The following is a 26,734-nucleotide window of genomic DNA, read 5'->3' as shown; positions in this document are numbered from 1 at the left end:
GTAAAATGATTAAGTCCAACATTAGACACATTTTGTTTGAGGTAAAAGCAGACCACATAAGAGAAAATTTCAGGACACAGCTCTAGCTTCAGAACTATGCCTCAGGGTTAAGAAATACAGACTTAAAAGTTATTTTCCCACAGAGAGATAACTGAACTGAAAAAGGTAAGATTTCTAAACAAAAGATTTTCCAAAGGCAAAGCTGTGGGAAACAGGCAAACTTATAGGCAGGGGGAGGAAGAGGTACAAATGAACATGACAGAGAAAAAGAGAGGAAGAAATAAAACCAGGACACCTCACTAGATAGATAGGTAGGTAGGTAGGTAGGTAGGTAGGTAGGTAGGTAGGTAGAGATAGAGACATACAGTAGCCATAGCTATAAAAATTTATCCAGGCTTTAAAAAAATAACAAGTTACCATCCATTTTCGTATTTAATAATTTCGCAAACATGTTCATTTATGTATCCAAAACCTCAGATGAAATCAAAGCAGCATTTCAGTTCAATCTTGTTTTAGAATTTCCAGACCGGTGTTAAGGAGACATTTTCATGGTAACCTCTGAAACAAAAAAAAAAATAGGTAGTATTCTTTTGCATACTTAGTGGGGTACGGATGGAAGAAAAAGAATATGATACAAGACTGTAACCTAGGAAACCACTTAACATCATGGTAAATTGCTCAGCCTTCTTTATAATGTAATTCAACCCTGCTCAGCATCTGCCCCAGTTCCATATATATATAAGGAGTACTCAATATACATTCATTTATAATGACAGCAAACAGGACAAGTAAGAAAATACTGAAATAAGTAAATTTAAAATAATTAGTTCAGGGGAGAGGAGGGAAATGCAAAGTTATTATTTAATGGGAAAGTTTGGAAAAATAAAAAAGTTCTGGAGATGGATGGTGGTGACAGCTGTACAATGTGAATATACTTAATGCCACTGAGCTGTACACTTAAAATGGTAAATTTTGTTATGTAGATTTTTCTACAATTAAAAAAAGTAACTAGTTCAGTTCACATTTTGTGCTATAAACTAAATGTTAATTCTCTAGGTGCAACTGTCATACCAATATTTTTTTAATCCCATGTCTCTGAATTCTGAATTCATAGGACTACAATTTAGTCATGAGAAAAAAAGCTTTGTTCCAAAATGAAACTGACAAAGGAAAATAGAGAACAAGATGAAAACAGGTAGTTTTTTAAAAATATTTTTATCTTTTTTTACATTTTTAAAGAACCTCTATGCCAAATGTGGGGCTTGAACTCAAAATCCCATGATCAAGAGTCACATGCTCCACTGGATGAGCCAGCCAGGCACCCCAAAAACAGGTGTTTATAATTTAAAATAAATTTTATGAATTGTTCTTCCTTAGTTTATTTTACTTACTTAGCTTCATATTAAAGCTAGAATAAATTTAGCAACAACATATTAATAAGCCAACCATCTAAAATGTTTTGAAGATTCCTTTTTATTTGAGAGAGAGCACGCATGAGTGGGGGAGAGGAACAGAGGGAGAAAGCCCTCCATATTCAATGTAGAGCCTGATGAGGGGCTTGATCCCATGACCCTGGTATCAAGACTTGAGCTGAAATCAAAAGTGAGATGCTCAACTGACAGGGTCACCCAGTGCCCCCAACCATCTAATTTTTTAAAGGCTGAATTAAAAAGAAACGTTTCAAAGAGACAAAATTTAAAATGTACTCACTACTAATCCCATGGAAAATTAGCAACAGACATATGGGAATCAACAATCTTTAGCATACAACAGTTCAAACAATAACAAAATAAATAGGAAATACTCCTGTTATCTGGCCAGCTTTTTTTTTTTTTTTTTTTTTTAATGTTTTATTTATCTCTGAGAGAGAGAGACAGCGTGAACAGGGGAGGGCCAGAGAGAGAGGGTCTGGTCAGCTTTCTGTATACTTAATTTTTAACTCTGCCAGGACTCTTCTCCCTGACACTCCTCTGTGATACAAAACACAAAGCACATCTCCATTTGTAGTCCAAAACCTTGTTATCCCTGCTGGAAATGACACAGTGCTTTACAACAACCCAAATTGTTGTAACAACAACCCAAATTCTATTCATCCTTTAAAAAGAGATCGCATCTTCTTCATGAAATCGTCAACTGGTCCAAAGTATACTGATCTCTTCATTGCTAAATTCTCAATATTTGTAGTCTAAATTAGGGCTTCCGGAAATATCTGTGGTGAGATGCCACTTTAAAAATTTTTCTAATCCAGGGCGCCTGAGTGGCTCAGTCAATTGAGCGTCTGACTTTAGCTTAGGCCATGATCTCATAGTTTGTGAGCTCAAGCCCCATGTCGGGCTCTGTGAGGACAGCTCGGAGCCTGGAGCCAGCTTCTGAGTGAGTGAGTGAGTGAGTGAGTGAGTGTGTGTGTGTGTGTGTGTGTGTCTCCTCCTCCACGACTCACCCTGTCTCTCTCTCTCTCTTTCAAAAATAAGTAAACATTTAAAAAAAAAATCTAATCCACTGTGGACTGATACTTTAATAAAATGAAATAGAAATTACCAAAATTAAAAAAAATTTAATGTTTACTTATTTTTAAGAGACAGAGAGAAAGAGAGTGTAAGCAGGGGAGGGGCAAAGAGAGAGGGAAACACAGAATCCGAGGCAAACTCCAGACTCTGAACTGTCAGCACAGAGCCCGACATGGGGCTCTCCATGAACTGGCAGATGGTGAACTGAGCCAAAGTCCAGATGCTTAACCGACTGAGCCACCCAGGTGCCCTTACCAGAAACTTTTTAAACATGCAAAATAGAAATCAAATTTTTTTATTATAAATTCAACACATATAAAGTTACTGCCAAATTTGTATAAAAGTTTCTAAAGCTAATTCTCATTTCTACACTTATATTCCAGCACAGTGATAACATTTTGTGTACCAGCATCAATCTGCAGAGAGCACTTTGAATACCACTGGTTTAAACAACTCAGGGCCGGGGTACCTGGGTGGCTCAATCAGTTGAGCGTCTGACTTTGGCTCAGGTTATGATCTCACTGCTCATGGGTTTGAGCCCCACGTCAGGCTCTGTGTTGACAGCTCAGAGCCTGGAGCCTGCTTCAGATTCTGTCTCTTCTTCTCTCTGCCCTTCCTTCTTTCTCTCTCTCTCAACAGTAAATAAACATGAAAAATAAATGAGTATTTATTATATACTTAGCATGAACTCTTCACTATGCTGGACACTATAGAGTACCCAAAGAGGTACAGAGCACAGAGCTTTCCTCGATTTTATGGGAAAGAAAACCAACAAGTGTGACTCAACAATAAATAATATAGATTTAAAAAAAGCTCTGCTGCTGATCAGAGAAAAAAGATCACTGACGTCTGGAGCAGTGAAGACAGTTCACTTAAAAAAAAAAATGAAATCTGGGGGCGCCTGGGTGGCTTAGTCAGTTAAGCATCCGACTTTCGCTTAGGTCATGATCTCGCGGTTCGTGGGTTCGAGCCCCGCGTCGGGCTCTGTGCTGACTGCCAGCTCAGAGCCTGGAGCCTGTTTCAGTCTGTGACTCCCTCTCTCTCTGACCCTCCCCTGCTCACGCTGTCTCTCTCTCTCTCTCTCCTAGAAATAAATAAAACATTAAAAAAAAAATGAAATCTGATTTCAGCATCTCTATTTAAATAGGACTCAGATATGAAAAAGATGGTAAGTCCAGAGAATGGAGACAACATATACAAAGGCACAAAGGTGAGAATCAACATGGCATGTTGGTAATACAATGAAATGAACACTTCTCACTAGAGGGGCAGGTACTGAGAGGAAGGGAAGTGAAAGGCAGGCAGAGTTTACATAGGGAAAAACAAGCAAGGAAAATGCATCAAAGTTTCTAAAGAAGTACCATGATAGAATCAAGTGTTCTAGAAAGTTACGCCAGCAGTCGTATCAAAGTTGGAGTAGAGTAGGTGGGAATTCTCCACTTGCAGAGATCATACATTTTATGTTTTCATATATCCTATAGAGTCTAGAGAAGGGTCAGCCTATGGTGGACAGTAAATGCATCTTCCTCAAACAGGATGTATTTAAAAATAATTAAAAATTTATTAGAGATATTAATTGAAGATATTTTATTTTTATTTCACCTGACTCCTAAAGATTAAAATAAAAAACAATGTATAGGTGCCAGTATAACAATGAAGAGAAGTTAGCTTGGAAAGAGTTGGTGACTGGCCAACAACAGATTTCAACAAAAAACAGACAGGAGTATGCTGACAACTTAAACAGAACATAATGTACTAGAAGGAAATTGCAACTGAGGTGAAAACTGACCTGCTCACTAGAACCCCATGGAGATTCCAAACTCAGAGATACCTGGAGAACTGTCTCTAAGTTATATTAGGAAAGGGGTGAGAAGAACATGTAAGAACAGAGATTAATTGAAGATCTGAATATAGAAAAATTGTACCAAATACTCCACCTCCACCTTCCTCTTCCACCTCTACTCACAAAGCATACAAGGAGCACAATTATCTACCCCTGCCAAAAACAGTAGGAGTATAACTGTCCTTTGCAGCAAAGATGGCCAACTATTAACCAAAATTCATACACCTTCTTCTGTACTGTAAAGTTGTCCCTAAGAAGTAAATGTTTAACTACAAACAGCATTTCTCAGACACTCTTGCATCTAAGCAGTACCATGTGACTACTTTTAGCCAACGGAATGTAAGTAGAAGTAACATCATTTCCTTGCCAGGGAAATGCTTTCTCCATTCTCCTTTCCCCTTCCACTTGAAGGGGACAATCACAAGGCATTTTAAGGATGGGAGAACCAAAAGACAGAGGAATCTTGAGCAGGCAGGCAGAAAGCTGTCTCCTGACAGGAAGACCTCACTAAACCATTAAGTGAAAAAATAAACTGCTATTTTGTTAAAACATGGAAATTTTCAAGTTTATTTGTTTCAGCAACTAACATCCTTATTAACTACAGCCCTTCTCTTAAAAAGAAGAAAGAAAGGGAGGAAGGAAGAAACATCACCATAAAAATTAACTTTACACTATGGTTTTAGTGGGTCAAACACAGGCATTCCTCTTTGTGGCATCTGGAAGACCAGCAGCCGGGCAGTTTTCTGTCCACTCGCACTAAAGGAAAGCCTGCTAAGTGGCATGTTCCATCATACATACATATTAAGATGACAAACTAGGCAGGTGGAATGGAAGCAACATGAATAATTATAGCCAAGAGGTCAGATGTAGTAGACTGAATTTTCTAGTTGTGCCCTTTTAGCAACCAGCTCATGCTTTCAACATTCTGCTTTGAAATTTCCTTGCCTAATACTAACTTCATTAGTAACATTTGCCGTCCTCTGTGTTACTACAGACAACAGTTTTATCAAACGTTTTTCTACTACATAATACAGCTTACCATTTTTTCTGGCGTCCTATAATAGTTTTCTTGGTGACCATCACCCAGTCCCAAAGCCAATGACACATATTTAAAACTTTTGTTGGGGCACTTGGGTGGCTCAGTTGGTTAAGTGGCTAACTTTAGCTCCGGTCATGATCTCGCGGTTTGTGAGTTCAAGCCCCGCATCGGGCTCTGTGCTAATAGCTCAGAGCCTGGAGCTTGCTTAGGATTCTGTCTCTCTCTCTCTCTGACCTTCCTCCACTCATGCTCTGTTTCCCTCTGTCTCAATAATAAATAACACATAAAAATAAAATAGATAGAATAGAATATTTGTTACAGCAACACCCTACTTCTAGGTACTCATTTTTATATTAATCAGATTTTTTATGCAAAATAAGCAAGCACAAAATCTCAGTGGCATACATAAAATATGCATATGATTTCTCACTTAAAAATAAATTCTTTAGGTGAATTGAGGCAGCTCTGTTTCAGGCTGTAGGTCAAAGTGACAACTTCTCCATGTTTCTCCATCTGGGGTTCAATGGTGCCCAACAGATGACTGAGACATGTTTTATTATACAAAGGTTAGAAACTCCCTAAGTGACAAAAAGAAACATTTCATGCCTTGTAAGGTCTACATTTCAAACTATGCATCACTTCCTGCATTTTCTTGACCAAAGCAAGTTGCAAGACCAAGCCTCCCATTAATTGGAGGATAGGAGGAATTGTAATCTTCCCATGATGGTGGGCGAGGAAAAAGTGAGAAACTGCCGAACAGCTATCTAATCTGCATGATACACCCTCATGTACACAAAAAAACTGTGATTGCTGTGTAGCAAAAGCAGATTAATATAAAAATGAAGAAAACAAAACTCATAATTATCAAATATTAGGAAGATTGGGAGAGAAATATGGGAGTAAAAGTCTTGATCTTTTATAAAAGGGACTAGACAGATGATGTTTAATCAATCAAGGAGTGTAGGTAAATGATGTAATTTAAAGTTACCTAAAGAACCAAATGCCCAAATAATTAAAAATGTTTGTCTCTAGGGGTAGGCCTAACAATGGCAGGCAAGGAATGAGAAATTGCTGCTTTTCATCAAAAGTACTTTTTGTTGTTGTTACCACATTCACATATTACTCCAATTAAGGGGGGGGGAGTAGTTAATTCTTTGCTAGAAAGCTCTTGCTTAAAAGCTAGATTTTAGAGATGTTAAAATCTTCCTGTATATAAAGTGAATACTAAGAAACTGTATCCTTCAAATGAATGGAAAATTTGTTATATTTTGTTTGTGGCACAGAAGTATGAGTTCTCACATGCTCCCCACTACCCCCGTGTTACTATCCAATATAAGTGAAGTAGTTCACATTCCTAGAGAATCCAGTCAAAAGCTGACAAATTTTTATATTTAGAAATTCATTTGATAATATTGCAGCTTTTAAAAATTCTTAATTTGAAAAAAGTTACTCATAAAATTTAACACTTAAGTGATACAATATAAGGAACTGGCACACATACAATCAATTCACTGAAGAAGGTACACATACAACAAAAGGAAGGTAGAAAACAAGTACTAAAATATTGTATCATTTAGACAATTATTAACTCAAACTAGGGAGAGAAAACATAGGTCATTCAGGTCAAGAATTCCAACCATGGCAGGGGCACCTGGGTGGCTCAGTTGGTTAAGAGTCTGACTCTTGATTTTTGCTCAGGTCATAATCTCGGGGTTTGTGGGATGGAGCCCTGCATGGGGCTCCACACTGACAGCACCAAGCCTGCTTGCATTCTTTCCCTCTCTCTCTGCTTCTCCCCTGCTCATGCTCTCTAATAAACATTTTTAAAAAAGAATTCCAGGGGCGCCTGGGTGGCTCAGTCAGTTAAGCGTCCCACTTCAGCTCAGGTCATGATCTCACAGTTCGTGGGTTCGAGCCCCGCGTTGGGCTCTGTGCTGACAGCTCAGAGCCTGGAGCTTGTCTTCGGATTCTGTGTCTCCCTCTCTCTCTGACCCTCCCCTGCTCATGTTGTCTCTCTCACTTTCTCTCTCAGAAATAAAGAAAACATTAAAAAAATTAAAAAAAAAAAAAAAAAGAATTCCAAACCATGGCAGACGTCACAATCAAACATGGCATTCTTCCAGCAGAACAAGAGAACAATCTCAAAATCCAAAATTCTCAACAGTATTCCTCCACCTCTAAAACTGATTACATTTGGCATATCAAGTGAAACCCTTTTGCCCTGGAGCAAAGTAACACTCCAATTAATGTTGTTGTATGAAAATATTCACTTCATTTCTCCTTTTCAGCACCTAATAGGCTTAAGAGATTTTCCCAAAGGATTAAATATTAAATTCTGCAACGGGAATATTGCACTAATTGACCATGAAGGAATATCTCTTTAAGACACAGTCTTACAGCTATTCAACTAGTTTGACCTGAAAAAGACTAGTAGGTATTCCAGGAGTAAGGAAAGCCAAATAAATTATTTGAAGACTAATCAATAACTATCTAAAAGATCAGTTGTCAGCACAAGATATTTATGTTCAATACAGAGTTCAAGGAATCTCTGGACAAAGTCACTGAGCCATGGGGCCCACTGTACCAGAGAGAACTTAGAGTGGCTGCTGGCCCACACCCTGTTCTGAAGAAAGCTACTTCTCTACATCCTTATCCCCACATCTATATGTAAAAGCATCAGCACATTACTCCATCCTCCTAAATTCTGATAAGTGGACTATGGCAGTTTGCAAATTAATTATTGGAAACCTCACTAAAATGGAGTCAGAAGGCTCAGAAGAGAAGCTCTCATGTCCTACTGCTCATCAACTGTAAATCTACAGGAAGAGATGCACCTTGCAGGTGGATACTACCCAGTGTCCCAGTAAGAGGAAGATTTATCTGTCCCCACTCGTCAGTTGGCAAGAGCCAGCCAATGAAACAGTCACAGCTCAGCCAATGAAAAGTCACTATACTTTGAACTCCCAGTTTACTCCAATGGACTTTTTGTCTATAATAGCCTTCCCAACTTCACCCTTTTCTTCTACAGAAGAGTGTTCCTCTTCTTCAGGTGGACTTGTCTACAGTTTTGTCATAATTTGCATGTCCTAGCTTGCAGTTCTCTGCTATTCCTGAATAAACCCATTGTTTGCTAGGAAGGTTTTATTTTTAAAGTTAACAACAGCAGGAACACTTCGCCTTAATCAATAAGAATGCCACCATTTAGTAACCTATCTCCCAAAGATAACCCAGTCAGATTCTCTCAAGATTTTCAAGCGGAAACAAAGAACAAATTTGCAAATGAAGGTATTGAGCTAGAATAACTTGTAGACTAGTAAAGACCAGCAGTTTGGGGCCCTAAGCAAAATGAAAAAGCAAAGGAAGCCTACTAGGAAAAATGAGAGACTACTAAATTCAGAGATGAAGAGAGTAAGCTTAGTTCCTGTTTTTACTTCCCCATTCTAGTCTCTGGGAGGCTCAGGTATGCACTGATGAATGTTTATGGATGTCCTCTAAACTCCCTATAGTATCTACAGGAAGGAAGGAAGGAAGGGAGGGAGGGAGGATAAGAGAAGAAAAGCCCCCTAATTACTTAAGCTAGTTAAGCAACCAAACGAACCCAATTAAAATGATTAGAGACAGTCTCCCTTGAGTAATAGTCCTATGTGGGATACTATACTATCAAACTCCAACTAATTAAAATCAGCCACTTACTGAACCCTACTGGTTGAATAAACTGCATCAAAAACAGGAATACGGTTTTCAACATATTTTTAGCAACACAAGATACTCTAAATAAACACCCAGCCACTTGAATAAAAGCAAGAAATCAATAATGCTATAAAATAAACACATTAAACCTTTTTTTTCCCTTTCCTTTTCCTTTAAACTCTGAAAGGTATGGATTAAAAAGAAAAATAGCTCTGAGATGGACTTAAAGCACAGGAATTAGCTAGCATGCCTGCTATTAGAATACAACATGGCCCTAGCCCACATGTATGAGAGCTCTTAGGTAAAGAAGTGGTAACCTGGTATCCTACAGGTAATCTGGTGATCTGGTTTTGTTCAGCCCACAGAATTATTTGCAATTTGAATGAGCTGGAAATCAGGACATTTCATCCTTTAAAAAATTTAGTATGTTAGGGGCGCTGGGTGGCTCAGTCAGTTAGGCGTCCAGCTTCAGCTCAGGTCATGATCTCACGGTTTGTGGGTTCGAGCCCAGAGTCTGGCTCTGTGCTGATAGCTAGCTCAGAGCCTGAAGCCTGTCTTCGGATTCTGTGTCTCCCTCTCTTTCTGTCCCTCTGCTGCTCACGCTGCCTCTGTCTCTCTCTCTAAAAAATAAATAAAACTTAAAAAAAAAAATTTTTTTAATTTAGTATGTTAGTGTCTTCCGAACATCTAAAAACTTTTCACCTTCCCAGTGGGGGAAGCATCCTCTAGTAAGCTACAGTCCTTTCCAAATACCATCACATTGCTCAAGACCCAATTTTTCTCTCACTGCTTTAGACTCTTTTAGATTATAAGCTATTAATTTCTGCTTTATTGATATAGATCTTCCAATTCACAAACTTGCACAACAAATTTGACTGACTTGATTAGAATTAGTTCGGTATCAGCAACATGGTGGATCTAGAGGAAAAAAAAATGTGACCCTTTGTTTTGCAGTCAGTTCATCAGCTCTAAGACAAATTCCCTTTGATTCTTCATTTCTTTTTCCTGCAATATGACCTCACTAGAAACTATTCCAATCCATCAGACAAGGGTGGAAAGAAAGGAATCAGGTTCCCAATTCTATTTTCTCAGAAGGCTTCTGTGCCTCTAAGTAAATTTATGGATGCATGCTAAGAGATAATTGGAAGGAAGTTATGTCATCTCCATTTGTGAAGAGTGTCTGAAATCCAGACCTTGTTTAGAAAAAAAACCATTTTTTCTAAAGATGCTTGCATTTAGGCAATTTGCATGTTTATTGGTACCCTTGAGCATCTTTTCATGATGTAGCTAAAATAATATGTCATGATATTTTTTCTGTTATAATATTGCAAGTGATTCAGAATAAAAGTTATATTTTTATAACTACTGTTTGAGAATTGCCAAACAATAATGGAGAAAGAGCTACAGTACAAATATATTTAATATCCTAATAACCTAACTGGAAAAAGCACTAAGCTTGGGTTAGAAAAGAATATAAGAATACAGAATGTTTAATTTCTCTCCAAAAAAAAAATACATTAATACAAATTAAGATAACTTCATAAAACTTCAATCAATCATAAAAAACATAAGAAAAATGGTACAAATACTTGACCATCAACAGACCAGACCACATCAACCCACTGGAGCACATTATCTATCTTGATGTTGTAGTCTTATCCACTATTCGTTGCCTGGGTTTCAGATCCAAATAAGTATGGGTAGTTGCTATAGTGACAATATGCCACTTTTGGAACCAGGAGCTTACTACTGAGGGCTTATGGGCGTTGTAACGTCATTACTTCCTCCCACATTTTGAATCCTGGCTTAAACATTATAACTTCACACAATGCAATTTCATTCTGCGGCTGTAAAGTCAGTTTTGCTATTGTATCGAAAATAGTTTATACTTTACCAAGGATAGTGTACATAAATGTCAGGAGAAATAATCTAACTCTATTAACATGCCAAGAATATACATACCTAATAAAGATTCAATTAATAATGTTAAAGATGTCAGATTAATAAAATAAACAAATTGTATGCCATCATTGGAATATAGTTTTATTATAACTAGCCAAGACCATATCTTATTAGTGTCTTATTTTCATTAATAACAGTATTACAACCATTCTTCATATACTACGAAAATAAAACAAAATTTTTTTAAACACTAAGAAACGCAATTTTACTTTATAACAGATTGATATATTTTTATTTCCTTTACGAACTATTCCTACTAATTAAAAGTAAGAATTGAATGGTTTCCAAGGAAAATGTAGTTTGTTGCTAGCAAAATGCTAAGAATAAGGAAAAATAATCTCAAATCAGAGAATATCTCCAGATCATCAAAAATTCAGAGCCTGGAAACTCTCATACCCTGCTTCTAGGATATAAAAATAACAGCCACTTTGGAAAAGTTTGGCAGTTTCTTCAAAAAGTTGGACATAGAACTACCATACAACCTATAACTTTCCTAGGTATGTACCCAAGAGAAATGAAAACGTGTTAACAAAAGTCTTGCATATGAATATTCACAAAAACATTATTCATAACCGTCAAAATCTGGCAACCTAAATGTAGGTCAACTGGTGAATGGGTAGATTAAAAAAAAAATCCAGAAAATGGAATACTATTTTCCTTAAAGAATGGATTAATGACACGTCACATCATGAACAAACCTCAAAAACATTACTCTAAGTGAAAGAAGCAAGACACAAGAGATAACATATTATATATTTCTATTACTATAAAATGGTCAGAAAAGGCAAACGTATTGAGACAAAAAGACTATTAATGGTTGTTTAAGGATAAGAGTGAAAATTAGCTATAAACAGTCATGAGGAATCTTATTAAAGGGATGAAAATGTTCTAAAAACTTACAATGATGGTTGCACCATTTAGTAAAATTACTAAAAATCACTGACCTGTATACCTGAAACAGGCAAATTGTAATATGTAAAATATATCTAAATAAGTTGGTTTCTTATTTAAGTCAGAAAATATCAGAGCTGCAGAGAACCTTGCCAAAAATTCTCTATTTGTACAGATGGAGAAAATGAGGCCCAAAGAAGTTAAGCAAACTGTTTAAAGGTCACCTAGGTAGATCATGACAAAAGTAAAAAAGATCAAAACCTAGCCTCATGCTCCAGCCCAGTCCAGTGTTACATCTACTAAAAATGTTCAAAGAATTTTTTAAATTATAATAATAATTACATAGAATCCTTTGAGAGATGCTCTAGAAGCACTAAAATTTGAAAATCAAAAAGAATAACTGATAAAAAATATACCAAAAATCAATGAGTGACATTCAGAAAATTTAAAGCTACAAAAACTCATCTGTCACTCTTTGAGGCCCTGAAACTTACTTTCAAAATTGGTAATAAAAGAAAAAAGAACTTTTTTTTTTTTTAACTTTCCAAAAGGCTGTATTTTGGGGTAACTAAATATTGCCAGTTTATTTTTTTTTAATTTTTTTTTTAATGTTTTATTTATTTCTAGGAGAGAGAGAGACAGCGTGAGCAGGGGAGGGTCAGAGAGAGAGGGAGTCACAGACTGAAACAGGCTCCAGGCTCCGAGCTGGCAGTCAGCACAGAGCCCGACGCGGGGCCCGAACCCACGAACCGCGAGATCATGACCTAAGCGAAAGTCGGACGCTTAACCGAATAAGCCACCCAGGCGCCCCAATATTGCCAGTTTATAAAAGAAAGCTTCTACTTTACAGAAGAATGCAAATTAATAAATGCAGATGGAATGAAAGAATTAGAAACTATCATTTTGCAAACCCTAAAGAATTACTAGGCAAGAATTGCCAGTTACTGTTAAGGCTATTAAGTGAACAGTTCATAGGAGCGTTAGACACTTTTAGGAAGCCAACCCTTCTAAAAATAACACCTCACAGAAAACTTTGTTTTAAGGAGAAAAACAACAAAACATAAATTTAGGAGAGAGAGCATGATGGCACCAATCTAACAAGCCTTTAGCATTAATGCCCAGGCTTATTAGAAATTCTCTTGGCTAAACACCAAGAGAAAGTAGTCACTTCTAGAAGGGGAGATATTTTGCAGGATAATAAATCTCTCTTTAGCTAATCAGAGAGAAAAAAAATGTGTTGGGGGGTGACTACTCTAGTTTAAAAGCGACTTGAAATACATAAACAAAAACACCATACACACCATAAGTGTGGTCTTTAACTGGATTATGGTTTGGATAAAACAGCTGTAAAGATCATTTGCGAGTTAAATGGATAAACCTGAAGGCTCATATTATATATTAAAATATTAGATAACACTAACAAGTCATTTAAAGTGTGATATTTCTGTTATATAGTTAGCATGTTTTTTATGGATATGCACACTGAAGAACTTGGAAGTGAAATATCTAGAGGTCTATGCTCGCTTCAAAATACTTCCATGTTTAAGAAATAAAAAATTAAAGTCTCAACTTCCTAATTCACTGCTGTTTCCATAAGTGTTCATTAATGTATTTATAAGGTAAAACAATTACATAGAAAGAACACTTCCATACAGAGGTTGAGACGTGACCTACGATAAATGATAGCTTTTTTTTTTCTTACAGGTACTGAGCTGAAGAGAGCTCAGAGGTCACAACACAATATCGTTAGCAACATGGTACGTGCAAGGCACCAAAAACCATCAAAGCGGCATGAATAGAGAGCTTTGCCATCAAAAAGCTAAAAATGTCTAGTCGAACAGCTTCTTGATGTTTACCACAAGAGAACACGGCTGTTCCAAGATCGTAGCTAAGGCTCTGAAGCGGCAGTCTCACTACAGCAATCCTCAATTATTACATAAAATCACTTACTCCTTTCTGACTTCACCGCGCCTTACAACCAGTTAACTACTTCCCAAGTTGTGATCAAGTAAAACGGGTCACTAATTCAAAACTCCTTCCCTCAAATTAGGGGCGCCAAACTAAAAGAAAACCTTTACCAAAACCACGACCTTCTTTTCAATTAGGATCTTTAAAGCTCACAACCGGGAACTCAGAGCCTCCCTCAAACCCTGAAGAGGCAGATCTAATTGACTGCCTTTTCTTCCCCGTCTCCCTCAAAATCCAAAGGGTGGCGCTGTCCTCACGATTTCCCCACAGACCAGGTGTGCGCGGAGGTCCCTTTGCACGACCCGACCAGTGGGGAAGGTCCACCTGCGGCCTCGGTGGGCTTCTCGGCCGCGCCGCCCCGCCCCGCGTTTCTCCTCTCCCGACACAGCCCGTCCAAGTTAGCCCGAGAGTGCGCCCGCTCCCCCTGCTTAGTGGCTCTCTCAGAAACCTCAGAAACTCTTTTAATAATACTCTAGGCAGGCGGGTCGGCTCAGAAACACCTCTCAGGCTGGCACTCTGGCTGAGCCCTGAGCCCAGCAACTAAGAAACTTAGAAGGAGAAGCATTACGACCCCTCTCACTGACCCAAGTTCCTCCACTTCCACAGCCTGAACGCCCAAATTAACTAACTTACACTCTTGACGGGAGTCAGTCGCCGCTGGGAGACGGGACCAGCTGCCTAACGCAGGAACCTACCGCGCTTCCCGCCCCGCCCCGCCGGCTTGCGTGCGTCAAGAGCCACGTGCCGCGTCTCCCTTCCCTACCGGCAACTGGGCGCTCCCCTCTTCCGGAAGTCGCGCTTAGCCTCGCCGGGCTCCTCCCCCCACCGGTGACGTCAAACTCAGCTTCTACCACTGCTCTGCCTCCGCCTCCAGGCGCGGGGAGGGTTGCCGTTTCCTTAGCATGAGTCCTGCCGCTTCCGAAGGGCTAAACGTTACAACCAAGGGTTTTGAAGTTACTGAGTGTATTGGCCTTGGACGTGAGTGAGTAGAGTTTAAGGGACCAGAAGCTGGCTATCTAGAAGCCACACGGCAGAGGCCTTCCCCCCTCTCCGCGATTTCTGTTGCATTTGGTTCCGCCGAGACTCACGACGGTTCCGCCCCCTTCTTCCTTGTCATTGATGTTGTTGTTCTTGTCAGTGCCGCAGCCCCGACCGCCGGGAGCTCGAACCCGAGCCGGGGCCGCCCGGGTGGCGCGGTGGCGGCGGCAGCGGCTGCGGCTGCAGCAGCTGCGACGGCTGCGGGGGCTGCTCCGGGGACTGCGGGGGCGGCCGGGGGCTGGCAGCCGGCGGCCGGGCCGGATGGCTCTGTGCGGGCAGGCGGCAGGCGCCGCGTCGCTGCCCAGCGAGCTGATCGTGCACATCTTCTCCTTCCTGCCCGCGCCTGACCGGCTTCGGGCCTCGGCTTCCTGCTCGCACTGGCGCGAGTGCCTCTTCTACCCCGCTCTGTGGCCCCAGCTCCGCATCTGCCTCCGCGTCTCCCCCGCGGAGCAGCCTCGGCTCGAATTCCTCATGCGCAAGTGCGGCTGGTTCGTGCGAGAGCTGCGTGTTGAGTTCGCCGCCGAGAATTACCTGAGCGGCGGCGGCGGCCCAGGCGACGGAGGCGGCGCGGACCCCGGGACTGGCGGGGAAGAAGTCGAAGCCCTGCAGCTCTCAACCCGTTGGCTGGAAGTGCTGCGCACCTACTTAGAGCTGGTGCTGTGCGTGCTGGTCAGCATCCGGAACAACCGGTAGGCTTATCTTGGACCTCCATCCATCCTCCTTTTCCCCCTCCCCCTCTCCCGGGGCCGCGTGTTGCTTCCTACCTCTTGCCCCGAAATAGATTCAGTGCGGATACGCCTGGCAGCTTTGGCGTTGCTTTCTTCAGTGACTGCGGGTGTCAGTTCCAACCCGGCGATTTCCTTGAGGCGGGAGGGCATAACGGGACTCATCATAATACTTTATAAACAGTGATGGACTTGGTGTTTGTCAGACATCACTTCTGGCGCCTTCCAGGCACTGTCTCATTCATCCTCTCGGTGGCCCTGGAATGAAGCTGACAGGCGCCGTCATTCTTCATTTTCCAGATGAGAGAGCTGAAGCTTGGAGGGTGAGGCCCGTGAGTCTTGAGAGAAACGAAACATAACCCAGTGTTTCTGACTCTGAACCTGCCCATTCAAAATAGTTCGTACTGGGGGGAGAAATAGGTATACAGCTGGTGTCTCATGGTTACAAGACTCTCCCTAAAAGAAATTTTTGACAGCCATTTTCGTACCAGGAATAGTTTTCATTAACTGGGCCAGGCACAAAGAGTAGGAGTGTTTGTTAGAGGGGTGGGGGAAGCGCCTGATCATCAGGGTTGGAAGTCCCTCCTCCCCTTGCACCTCCAGACTCAACTTGTCCCCAGCGATTCACCTAAAAGCACAGTACAGCTTAGTGTTTGTGTGTGCTGGGGGAACTGGCCAGTGTCTGCAAAGAGTAAGCACATAACTGTCCTGGTTTTGCATCAGGACTTCACTGTCATTCTGGGACTGATTTCCTATTTTCTGACTTATTATCCTTATCAGTATTGCCCTTTATTTGTCTGTTGTCCTTTCCAAAATCCTATTAGTTTTTTGCATGTGGATATTCTAACTAACCTTAAAATTAAACTATGAGTTGGGAAAAAGTTCAAAAGTTCCAAAAGGAGCAACTTTTACGGTAATGATTGTTTAGCAGTTTACAAGGACATTATCTTATTTGATTCTTTCAGTGACCCTGTGAGTTAGGCAAGGCAGCTATTAATCCTGTTTTATAGAAAGGAAACTGACGCTTGACAGGGTCAAGTGATGTACACATTGTCATACAGCATCATTTTTCTACAAAAGCCGTGTCCTTCCTTTGGAAATAAATACACTGTGTTGAACATCATGCATTATATTGAACAGGGTTGAGAGAAGGTACCGATTTAATGTTAGATAGATATAGATATAGATAGATATAGATATATCTGAATCAAAAGAGTGGGAGACAAGCATATAGCTCCAGGTTGTACCTGGAGCATGACTCCATCTTTCCAGGGGCCTGTGTATTCCCCCAGCTTTTCACATCAAGCCATCCCATTACTTTGATTGGGTGTAGCAAGAGAGGCTGTTTGAGGCTGTAAATTAGAGGCTCTCAGTTGAATGTATGGCTAGAGGACCAAACGACCCAGAGTTTAAAAGATTCAGATTCAGTGAGAACTTAAAATACTGATGAGACCAAGAGTGGGAGTGAATTCAGTGAGCACTAATTAGATTTTTCTGTTCTGAGATCAGATGGCACTTCTGAGCAACTGTCCAGAAAAAGAAAGAAAGAAAGAGAGAGAGAGAGACAGAGACAGAGAGAGAAAGAGAGAAAGAAAGAAAGAAAGATTATGTGCCTTTGGTCCAAGTATGAACAAACCTTACATAGTGCCTAGTTCCTTTTAAGTGTTTTAATAACTGGTTGGTTGATTGGATGGATAATGTTATATAAGCAAAATAGTGATATATCACCTCTTCCTTTAGTTAATTCTTCTCTTTCTACTTCCCTCACCCCTGCTAAGTTTTTTTTCCAGCCTTACTGAGATATAATTGACAAATTAAAGTGTACCTACCACCTTTATTAGCATCCCAATCTCCCTGTCTATAAGACCACCTTATGCCTGCCCTTTTGGTTCATCTATCACTACAGCACACTGTCATCCCTGATTTTAAGGCATTCTTGTCCTTTACTCTACAGATGGTGCTGTGTGTTGTGCTGCTTGGTAGCACATTCATAGTATGTGTCTGAAATCAAAGTGTAGTGTTATTACATATATTATCTGTACTTCTGATATTTCAGAGGGTTTCTTAAACTATCTTTATGTGTTAGGAAATAAGTTAATTTAACCTTTATTTTTGAAAATGTCTCAAGATATTTTAGTAATATTAAAAGTACTAACATGAATGTTAAAAACATAAATGGGACTAGTTTTCTTTAAATTTCAACAAATTTGAAAATATTTTAGATCAAGGTGCTTATTTGGTAACTCTGGTAAAGCCTATACTTATTTCCTTCCATAAGCACTTAAACTACAGACTCTGGGTCAGTAAGAAGAAAACCATTTCATCTAGTGTTTGTTGGGCTTTCCAAAACCGTTAAATTTAATAACTACTGAGAAAAGTGAACACTAATATTGTTCTTTACACTTCCAAGTTAAATTTACAGTCGTTTCACTTTATGATACCTGCAATTTTGTAAGTACCAAAGAGAGTTTGAAACCTACTGGTTCACAAGCATTATGCTTCCAATCTTTGTGGTGAATTCCTTTGTATAATTTACACAACTCAAACGGTTATTTTGTGATGTGTCAGTTATTTTCATGTCCCCCAGGAAAAGAACTGAAACTATAACCTTGGATTGTGGGAGCTTTTCAAGGATAGTCTTCCAGGAGGATAATTGGCATTGGTTTTTACTTGATTTGTGGGTTTTATATGCACATGTACTCTCAGGGAGACCATAGCCTCTTTATAGGTGTCTTAGGTATTAGGAACAACTGACGAAGATCAAGCATGTGCCGAAATCTCTCTCAAAGGGTAAAACACAGTCCTCTGGGTTTCAGAGCTCCCTTCCCTACAAGGAGGCTACAATATCTGCCCTTATTGTAAGAAACAGAAAGTAAGAACAGAAATACAGTAGGTATTTCTCATTCAGCTGTATTTTAAGTTAAATAGGCAAAATTTGTTCTGCAGTTCTGTAAGAAATTGTTCTTAAAAGTTAAAAAGAACTTTTTAGAACTCACTTTTCAGATTTAATCTGGTTGCTGAGTAGTGCCTACTGAAATGCTGCATTTGACTACTTGGGAAAAATGAGAGTTCACGGACAATAAAATTAATGATAATAGCTAATAAACTAAGAGACACTAAAAATACTTATTTTTAAAGAGCAGGCATAGGTACATTATCATCATCTAGTTTATGCTTTTCGGGACTGTGTAAGTATTTTGTATTTTATTTTGTATGAAATCCTAAATTGGGAGCAGTGGTTTTTTTTAAAGATGAGTACTATAGTAGGCCAGAGAGAATTTATACGAGGGTGATTTTCTTGTTAAACATTTGGGCTACAACTCCCAACTACATGTATGTAGATTGACCATTTCAGAGTTATGCCTGCTTATATAACCTCTCCCTAATAGAAGATCTACTAAGAATTCTTAGATCTGGTCTTGTTGATTTCTGGTCTTGTTGATTTGGCATGTGCAGTGAAGAAGAGTCTTACACTTTGTATTGTTTTGTCAACATCAGTCTACCAAAATCCAAAAACAGGTAGGCCGTTTAAAAATACATTTTAAATTAGGTTAAAAATTCTTTGGATGTTTCATGTTATTATCTAAGACAGTAGGAAATACCTTTGAAGATGTTGTGTTCAACAACCCTCAGCCCTATTTTTCTTGAAATATTTTCCCCTACCATACATGTAATAATAGCATCTTACTTGTGAAAGCTTTTATTATTAACTTAAAGAAACCCATTTGCAAAATAAATATTAACACATATTGGGACTCAGACCAGTGTACACTGTCCAAGAGATGATTGCCCATAGAGAAGAGAGGTGAGATGATGCATACCCAGCAGACTCCTTACTTTAAAACCGACAAATTAAAGTGGGTCCATAGGGATAGCTTCAAGGTCACTGAGAAATGAGACTCTAACCTGTTAAAGAAACTAACCTCCTCAGAGAGCTGCTGAGCAATTTAGGGTCCTCTCTAGTCCATAGATGCATTCTCATAATGACTGAGAACTGATAGATGGAGGATAGGAAATGAAACTCAGCAAAAGATTGTCAAAGTGAAATATTTTTTCTGTATTAAATGAAGCTGTGGAGCCGCTTTTGAATGAAGTGATTAAATTATTTCCATTTTAATGTGTTCTGAGGCAGCCTTGGAAGAGTTCACCCAACTTTATCAATTTATGCAGGGCCTAAAATGATAGTTATAAAAAAAAATCTGTTTTTTCCTCCAAATATTGAAAGCCTACTATGTGCCAAACAGTGAAGAAAAACTCCCCATTCTCAGGGACTTAACATTCTAGAAGAGAAAGTAAGAAATAGTAAATGAAAGAAAGATTATTTTAGGTATCAAATAAAAAAAAAAACTAAACGTCAGAGATTTTGTAAGTGACTAGATGGCAAGGGGAAACCTATCTGAAAAGCAACATTTGAGCTGTAATATGAATGACAAAAGTTAACCATCTGAAAACTTGAGCAAATACCATTTTAAGCAGGAAAAATACGTGTATATTAAGCACCAGAGCCTTAAGCCAGACAAATTTTTGATGTGATGGGACAGCAGGAGATTATGGCAGGACCATGAGAATGAAAGTGGTTGGGGTGTCATGATGCTTTCTGAGTTTTAGAGGGAGGAAGGGACAGAGTTGGTTATGTGGGCTTATGGAATGAAGTTTGAGCTGCATTCTAAGAATAGAAGAAGTCACTGAGAAATTTTTAAGGGCAAGAGTAATGTGATCTAATTTGGCTTTTAAGACAATCACTCTAGTTGCTGTGTAATGAATGAATTATAAGAGGGAACAAGAGAGGATGTAGGGAGACGGGAAACTTTTGCATAAGCTAGGCAGAGATGATGGTAGCTTAGCCTATGGTCGGAGACCATGGAGATGAAGAAAAGTGGTAGATGTAGAATATATTTTGGAACCAAGTACAGTCAAGAGGACATCATTCTCTGTAAAAATCACTGTTTTTTTGTCCTTGGTATTGTTTAAATGATCTTTTAATAAATAGCATGTTCAATAGCAATTTCAAATGTCAGTCTTAAATCTTTGTGTGTATAATCTCTAGGATTTAAGGATGATGGCAATTCTTAGAAGGTTATTCAGTAAGTGAATTGTAAAGCAAATGCTAGCAGATTGCTTTTAGTTAATGGATCCTAATAAAGCTAGTGAAGAATACTATTCTAGGCCCATGACTTACTTCTGGTCCCTAAAATTGTGCTATACAGTTTTAAAGCCACTAGTCACATATAGCTTTTTAATTTTTAATTTCTTACATAAAACTAAATAGGCAAACTAGCCATATTTCACGTGTTCAGTAGCCCTATGTGGCTAGTGGCTACCATTATTGGACAACATGGAAGAATATTGCCATGATGACAGAGAGTTCTATTGAACCACAGTTCTCTAAAGTGCTTGGTTTTGTTTGTTTCTTTTGGCTATGATCATTCATCAGCATTTGTGAGAAAAGAAATATTTTCTGTTATCAAAAGTGTTATATGGATATAAACATACTTGGGATTGAACATGGACTAAGAAAACAATTGACCTGAAAGAATTTCTTGCAGTGATGTAGATTATTTTAGCTTTTATCAGTTTAGAAAAGTAAAATGTTACATTATAAGCCTCTTTATAGCACTAGGAAAGGTTTTAACCTTTTTAAGAACATTTCTTTATTTTTTTTAATGTTTTATTTATTTTTGAGAGAGCTAGAGACAGCGTGAGCAGGGGAGGGTCAGAGAGAAAGGGAGACACAGAATCCGAAGCAGGCTCCAGGCTCTGCGCTAGCTGTCAGCACAGAGCCCGACGCAGGGCTTGAACCCATGAGTTGTGAGATCATGACCTAAGCCGAAGTTGGACGCTTAACCAACTGAGCCACCCAGGCGCTCCAAGAACATTTCTTTAAAGTACCAAGTTTTTATGTATTCCCTTTGACATAGTTAATTACACTTGGCTGTATTAAGTGTAGGGTGGCTATGTTGTGCATTTTTCTAATGATATTATTTACTACATCAAAGAAATAATTTTGGATCCTCTTAAATGGAAGGAATATATTAAAGTTACTGAAACAGATGAAGTTCTCCCATTCTGAACCACAAAAGAGAGAACAACAAGGTCATTATGACCAACGTATCAGAAATTTTGAGTCCCAGTTATACTAAACAGTCCAACAGAAATCCCAGAAAAAGATGAAGGTTTTCAGTCCTCTGTAGTTAGACCTTGAGGAATATTTCTTAGGCTCATCGGTGGTTACTAGTATTTTCAAGAAATTACCTGAACTAACCCAATGAATCCATAGGCATACCTTGTTTTATTGTGCTTTGTTTTATTGCATTTCACAGATGTGGTTTGTTGTTGTTGTTGTTGTTTTACAAATCAACAATTTGTGACAACCTCACATTGAGCAAGTCTATTGGCACCATTTTTCCAACAGCACTTGCTCACTTTGTGTCTCTGTGTCACATTTTGGTAATTCTTACAATATTTCAAACATTTTCGTTATTATTAGGTTTGTTATGGTGATCTGTGGTCAGTGATCTTTGATGTTACAATTGTAATTATTTTAGGATGCCACAAGCCATTTCTATTTAAGACAGTAAATTTAATCAGTAAATGTTGTGTGTTGTGACTGCTCCATTGACCAGCCATTCCCTAGCCTTTTTTCTTTCTCCTTGGGCCTTCCTTAATCCCTGGGATACCACAGTATTGAAATTAGGCCAATTAATATCTCTGAAATGGTCTTGAGTGACAGGAAGAGTTACTTTTTTTTGTTTGTTTGTTTATTTATTTATTTAGAGAGAGAAAGAGAACCAATGGAGGAGGGGCAGAGAGACGGGGATAGGGAGACAGAGGATCCTGAAGTGGGCTCTGTGCTGATAGCAGAGAGCCCCACATGGGGCTCGATCTCATGAACCATCAGATCATGACCTGAAGTCAGACACTCAGTGACTGACCCACCCAAGCACCTCTCTCTCTTCAAACCGGAAGCTAAAAATGATTAAGCTTAGTGAGGAAGGCATGTCAAAGGCCAAGATGGACCAAAAGCTAGACATCTTGTGCCAAATAGTTAGCCAAGTTGTGAATACAAAAGAAAAGTTATTGAAGGAGATTAAAAGTTGTACCTGAGGGAACACACAAATGATAAGTGCAACAGCCTTACAGCTAATAAGGAGAAAGTTTTAGTGATCTGGATAGAAACTAAAACCAGCCACATTCCCTTAAGCCAAAGCCTAATCCAAAACAAGGCCCTAACTCTCTTCAGTCCTGTGAAGGCTGTGAGTGGTGAGAATGGTACTGAAGAAGACTTTGAAGTTTGCAGAAGTTGGTTCTTGAGGTTTAAGGGGAAAAGCCTTCTCCATAACATCAAGGTGAAAGGTGTAGGAGCAATTGCTAATGTAGAAGCTGTAGCAAGTTATCCAGAAGATCTAGCTAAGATAATCAATGAAGATGGCTACCCTAAGCAACAGATTTTCAAGATAGACAAAACAGCCTTCTGTTGGAAGAAAATGCCATCTAAGACTTTCATAGCTAGAGAGAAGTCAGTGCCTCACATCAAAGCTTCAAAAGATAGGTTGCCTCTTTTATAAGGGGCTAATGCAAGTGATGACTTTAAGTTGAAAACAGTGCTCATTGACTGTTCTAAAATCCTAGGGCCTTTAAGAATTATGCTAAATCTTGGCCCAAAAACAGACACATAGACCAATGGAATAGAATAGAGAACTCAGAATTGGACCTACAAATGGCCAACTAATCTTCGACAAAGCGGGAAAGAGTATCCAATGGAAAAAAGACAGCCTCTTTAACAGATGGTGCTCAGAGAACTGGACAGCAAAATGCAGAAGAATGAAACTAGATTATTTTCTCACACCATACACAAAAATAAACTCAAAATGGATAAAGGACCTGAATGTGAGACAGGAAACCGTCAAAACCCTAGAGGAGAAAGCAGGAAACAACCTCCTTGACCTCCACCACAGCAATTTCTTACTTGACACATCCCCAAAGGCAAAGGAATCAAGAACAAAAATGAACTATTGAGACCTCATCAAGACTAAAAGCTTCTGCACAGCAAAGGAAACAATCCATAAAACTAATAGGCAACCGACAGAATGGGAAAGGTAGTTGCAAATGACATATCAGATACAGGGCTAGTATCCAAAATCTATAAGGAACTCACCAAACCCCACATCTGAAAAACAACCCAGTGAAGAAATGGGCAGAAGACATGAATAGATACTTCTCCAACGAGGACATCCAGATGGCCAACAGACACATCAAACGATGCTCAGTATCCCTCCTCATCAGGGAAATACAAATCAAAACCACACTGAGATACCGCCTCATGCCAGTCAGAGTGGCTAAAATGAGCAAATCAGCAGACTATTGATGCTGGCGAGGATGTGGAGAAACAGGCACCCTCCTACACTGTTGGTGAGAATGTAAACTGGTACAGCCCCTCTGGAAAACAGTGTGGAGGTTCCTCAAAAAATTAATAATAGAACTCCCCTATGACCCAGCAATAGCACTGCTAAGAATTTACCCACAGGATACAGGAGTGCTGATGCATAGGGGCATATGTACCCTAATATTCATAGCAGCACTCTCAACAATAGCCAAAACATGGAAAGAGCCTAAGTGTCCATCAACGGACGAATGGATCAAGAAGATGTGGTTTATCTATACAATGGAATATTACATGGCTATGAGAAAGAATGAAATCTGGCCATGTGTAGCAACATGGATGGACCTTGAGGGTGTTATGCTGAGGGAAATAAGTCAGGCAGAGAAGGACAAATATCATATGTTTGCACATATAGGTGGATTAGGAAGAACTTAATGGAGGACCGTGGGGGAGGAGAAGGGGAAAAATAGTGGGGGAGAGGGAGGGAGGCAAACCATGAGAGACTCTTGAATGCTAAGAACAAACTGAGGGGTGATGGGGGTGGGGGAGAGGGGAAGGGGGATGATGGGTATGGAGGAGGACACTTGTTGGGATGAGCCCTCCTCCATGTAACTGGGTGTTATATGGAAACCAACTGGACAATAAACTATGAAAGAAAAATAAACATTAAAAAAGATAATAAAATATAAAAATAAAAGAATTGTGCTAAATCTATTCTGCCTGTGCTCTGTAAATGGAACAACAAAGCCTGAATGATAGCACATCTGTTTACAACATGGTTTACGGAATATTTTGAGCCCACTGGTTAGACCTACTGCTCAGAAAAAGAAAAAAAAATCCTTTCAAAATATTACAACTCATTGGGGTGCCTGGATGGCTCAGTTAAGTGGCCAACTTTGGCTCAGGTCATGATCTCACAGTTCCTGAGTGTGAGCCCCACATCTGGCTCTGTACTGACAGTGCAGAACATGTTTGGGATTCTGTCAGTCTGTCTGTCTCTCTCTCTCAAAATAAATAAACTTAAAAAAAATAGCTCATTGACAATGTACCTATTCACCCAAGAACTCCAATGGAGCTGTACAATGAAACTAATGTTGTTTTCATGTAGCACAACATCCATTCTGTAGCCCTTGATCAAGGAGTAATTTTGACTTTCAAGTCTTAATGTTTTAAGAAATATATATTGTAAGGCTATAGCTGCCATAAATCATGATTCCTCTGATAATCTGGACAAGTAAGTTGAAAACCTTCTGGAAAAGAATCACCACTCAAGGTGTCATTAAGAACATTTATAATTCATGGGAAAGAGGTCAAACTACCAACATTAAAGGAATAACTTGGAAGAACTTGATTCCAATCCTCATGGGTGACATTAAGGGATTCAAAATTTCAGTGGAGGAAGTAACTGCAGATGTGGTGGAAATAGTAAGAAAACTAGAATTAGAAATGGAACACAAAGATGTGTCTGAATTACTGCAATTTCATGATAAAACATGAATGGGGAGTTGCTTCCTATGGATGAGCAAAGAGAGTGGTTTCTTGAAATGGAATCTGCTAGTGAAAATGTTACCATGATTATTGAAATGACAACAAAGGATTTAGAATATTACATAAACTTAGTTGAAAATGGTTTGAGAGAATTGACTCTAATGTGGGTAAAATGCTATCAAACAGCATTGCATACTACAGAGAAATAATTTGTGAAATGAAGAGTCAATTGATGTAGCAAACTTCATTGTCTTAAGAAATTGCCACGTCCACTCTATCCTTTACAACCTCCACCCTGATCAGTCAGCAGCCATCAACATGGAGGTAAGACCCTCCACCAGTAAAATATATGTGATGAAAGCTCAGATGACGGCTAGCATTTTTTAGCAGTGAAGTTTTTTTTTAAATTTTTTAAGTGTTTATTTATTTTTGAGAGAGAGACAGAGCATGAGCAGGAGAGGGGCAGAGAGAGACACACACAGAATAGGAAGCAGGCTCCAGGCTCCCGACTATCAGCACAGAGCAGGACACCAGGCTCAAACTCACGAACCACGAGATCGTGACATGAGCCAAAGTTGGACACTTAACTGACTGAGCCACCCAGGTGCCTCAGCAATGAAGTATTTTTTAATTAAGGCAGTACACTTAGATGTAATGCTCTTGCACACTTAATAGACTACAGTATAGCATAAAAATAACTTGTAAATGCACTGACTGGGAAACCAAAAATTCATTTGACTTGGCTTTTTATTATGGTATTCACTTTATTGTGATGGTTTAGAACCAGACCCACAGTATCTTAGAGGCATGCCTGTATATGTGTATGTTTTTATAAAAGTATATCAAAAATTCTGATGGTTGTTTAATTCTTAGGGAAATTCTTATGCTAAAAAGAAAACAGCTAACCCTTTTCAGTGAAATTTTAATATATTTAATTTACATATTTATGTTTTATAAAACATACAGTTTAAATATGTATATTAAAATTGTATGTCTGTTGAAACTATGGTTTGTAAAGATAAGTGCAGGGGCACCTACGTGGCTCATTTGGTTAAGTGTCCGACTCTTGACTTCTGTTCAGATCATGATCGTGCAGTTGTGGGATCTAGCCCCATGTCACGGCTCTGTAATGTGTAGAGCCTGCTTGGGATTGTCTCTCTCTCTGCCACTCCCTCCATCTCTCACTCTCTCAAAATAAATAAA

General features: G+C 39.2%; 1 protein-coding gene and 1 long non-coding RNA gene across 2 annotated transcripts in view; one reads left to right on the top strand and one right to left on the bottom strand.

Annotated features, from left to right (window-relative positions):
- Nucleotides 1-419: 419 nt before the first annotated feature.
- LOC120243425 lies at nucleotides 420-14,653 on the bottom strand. Its single transcript, XR_005531313.1, has 2 exons — nucleotides 14,534-14,653; nucleotides 420-558 (listed from the first exon to the last, which is right to left on the bottom strand). It is a non-coding gene; the product is annotated as an uncharacterized LOC120243425 (long non-coding RNA).
- A 195-nt stretch (nucleotides 14,654-14,848) lies between these two features.
- Nucleotides 14,849-26,734, top strand: part of FBXO33 (F-box protein 33) — a 31,886-nt gene continuing 20,000 nt past the window's right edge. Inside the window, exon 1 of the mRNA XM_039249556.1 lies at nucleotides 14,849-15,627. Coding sequence (XP_039105487.1) covers nucleotides 15,020-15,627 — 608 coding nt within the window. The 5' untranslated portion in view covers nucleotides 14,849-15,019. The remainder of the gene's footprint in view (nucleotides 15,628-26,734) is intronic.

The sequence above is a fragment of the Hyaena hyaena genome, unplaced genomic scaffold (assembly GCF_003009895.1).
Source record: "Hyaena hyaena isolate Hyena2069 unplaced genomic scaffold, ASM300989v1 scaffold_342, whole genome shotgun sequence".
Classification (NCBI taxonomy): domain Eukaryota; kingdom Metazoa; phylum Chordata; class Mammalia; order Carnivora; family Hyaenidae; genus Hyaena; species Hyaena hyaena.
This window is presented reverse-complemented; position numbering and strand designations above follow the sequence as displayed.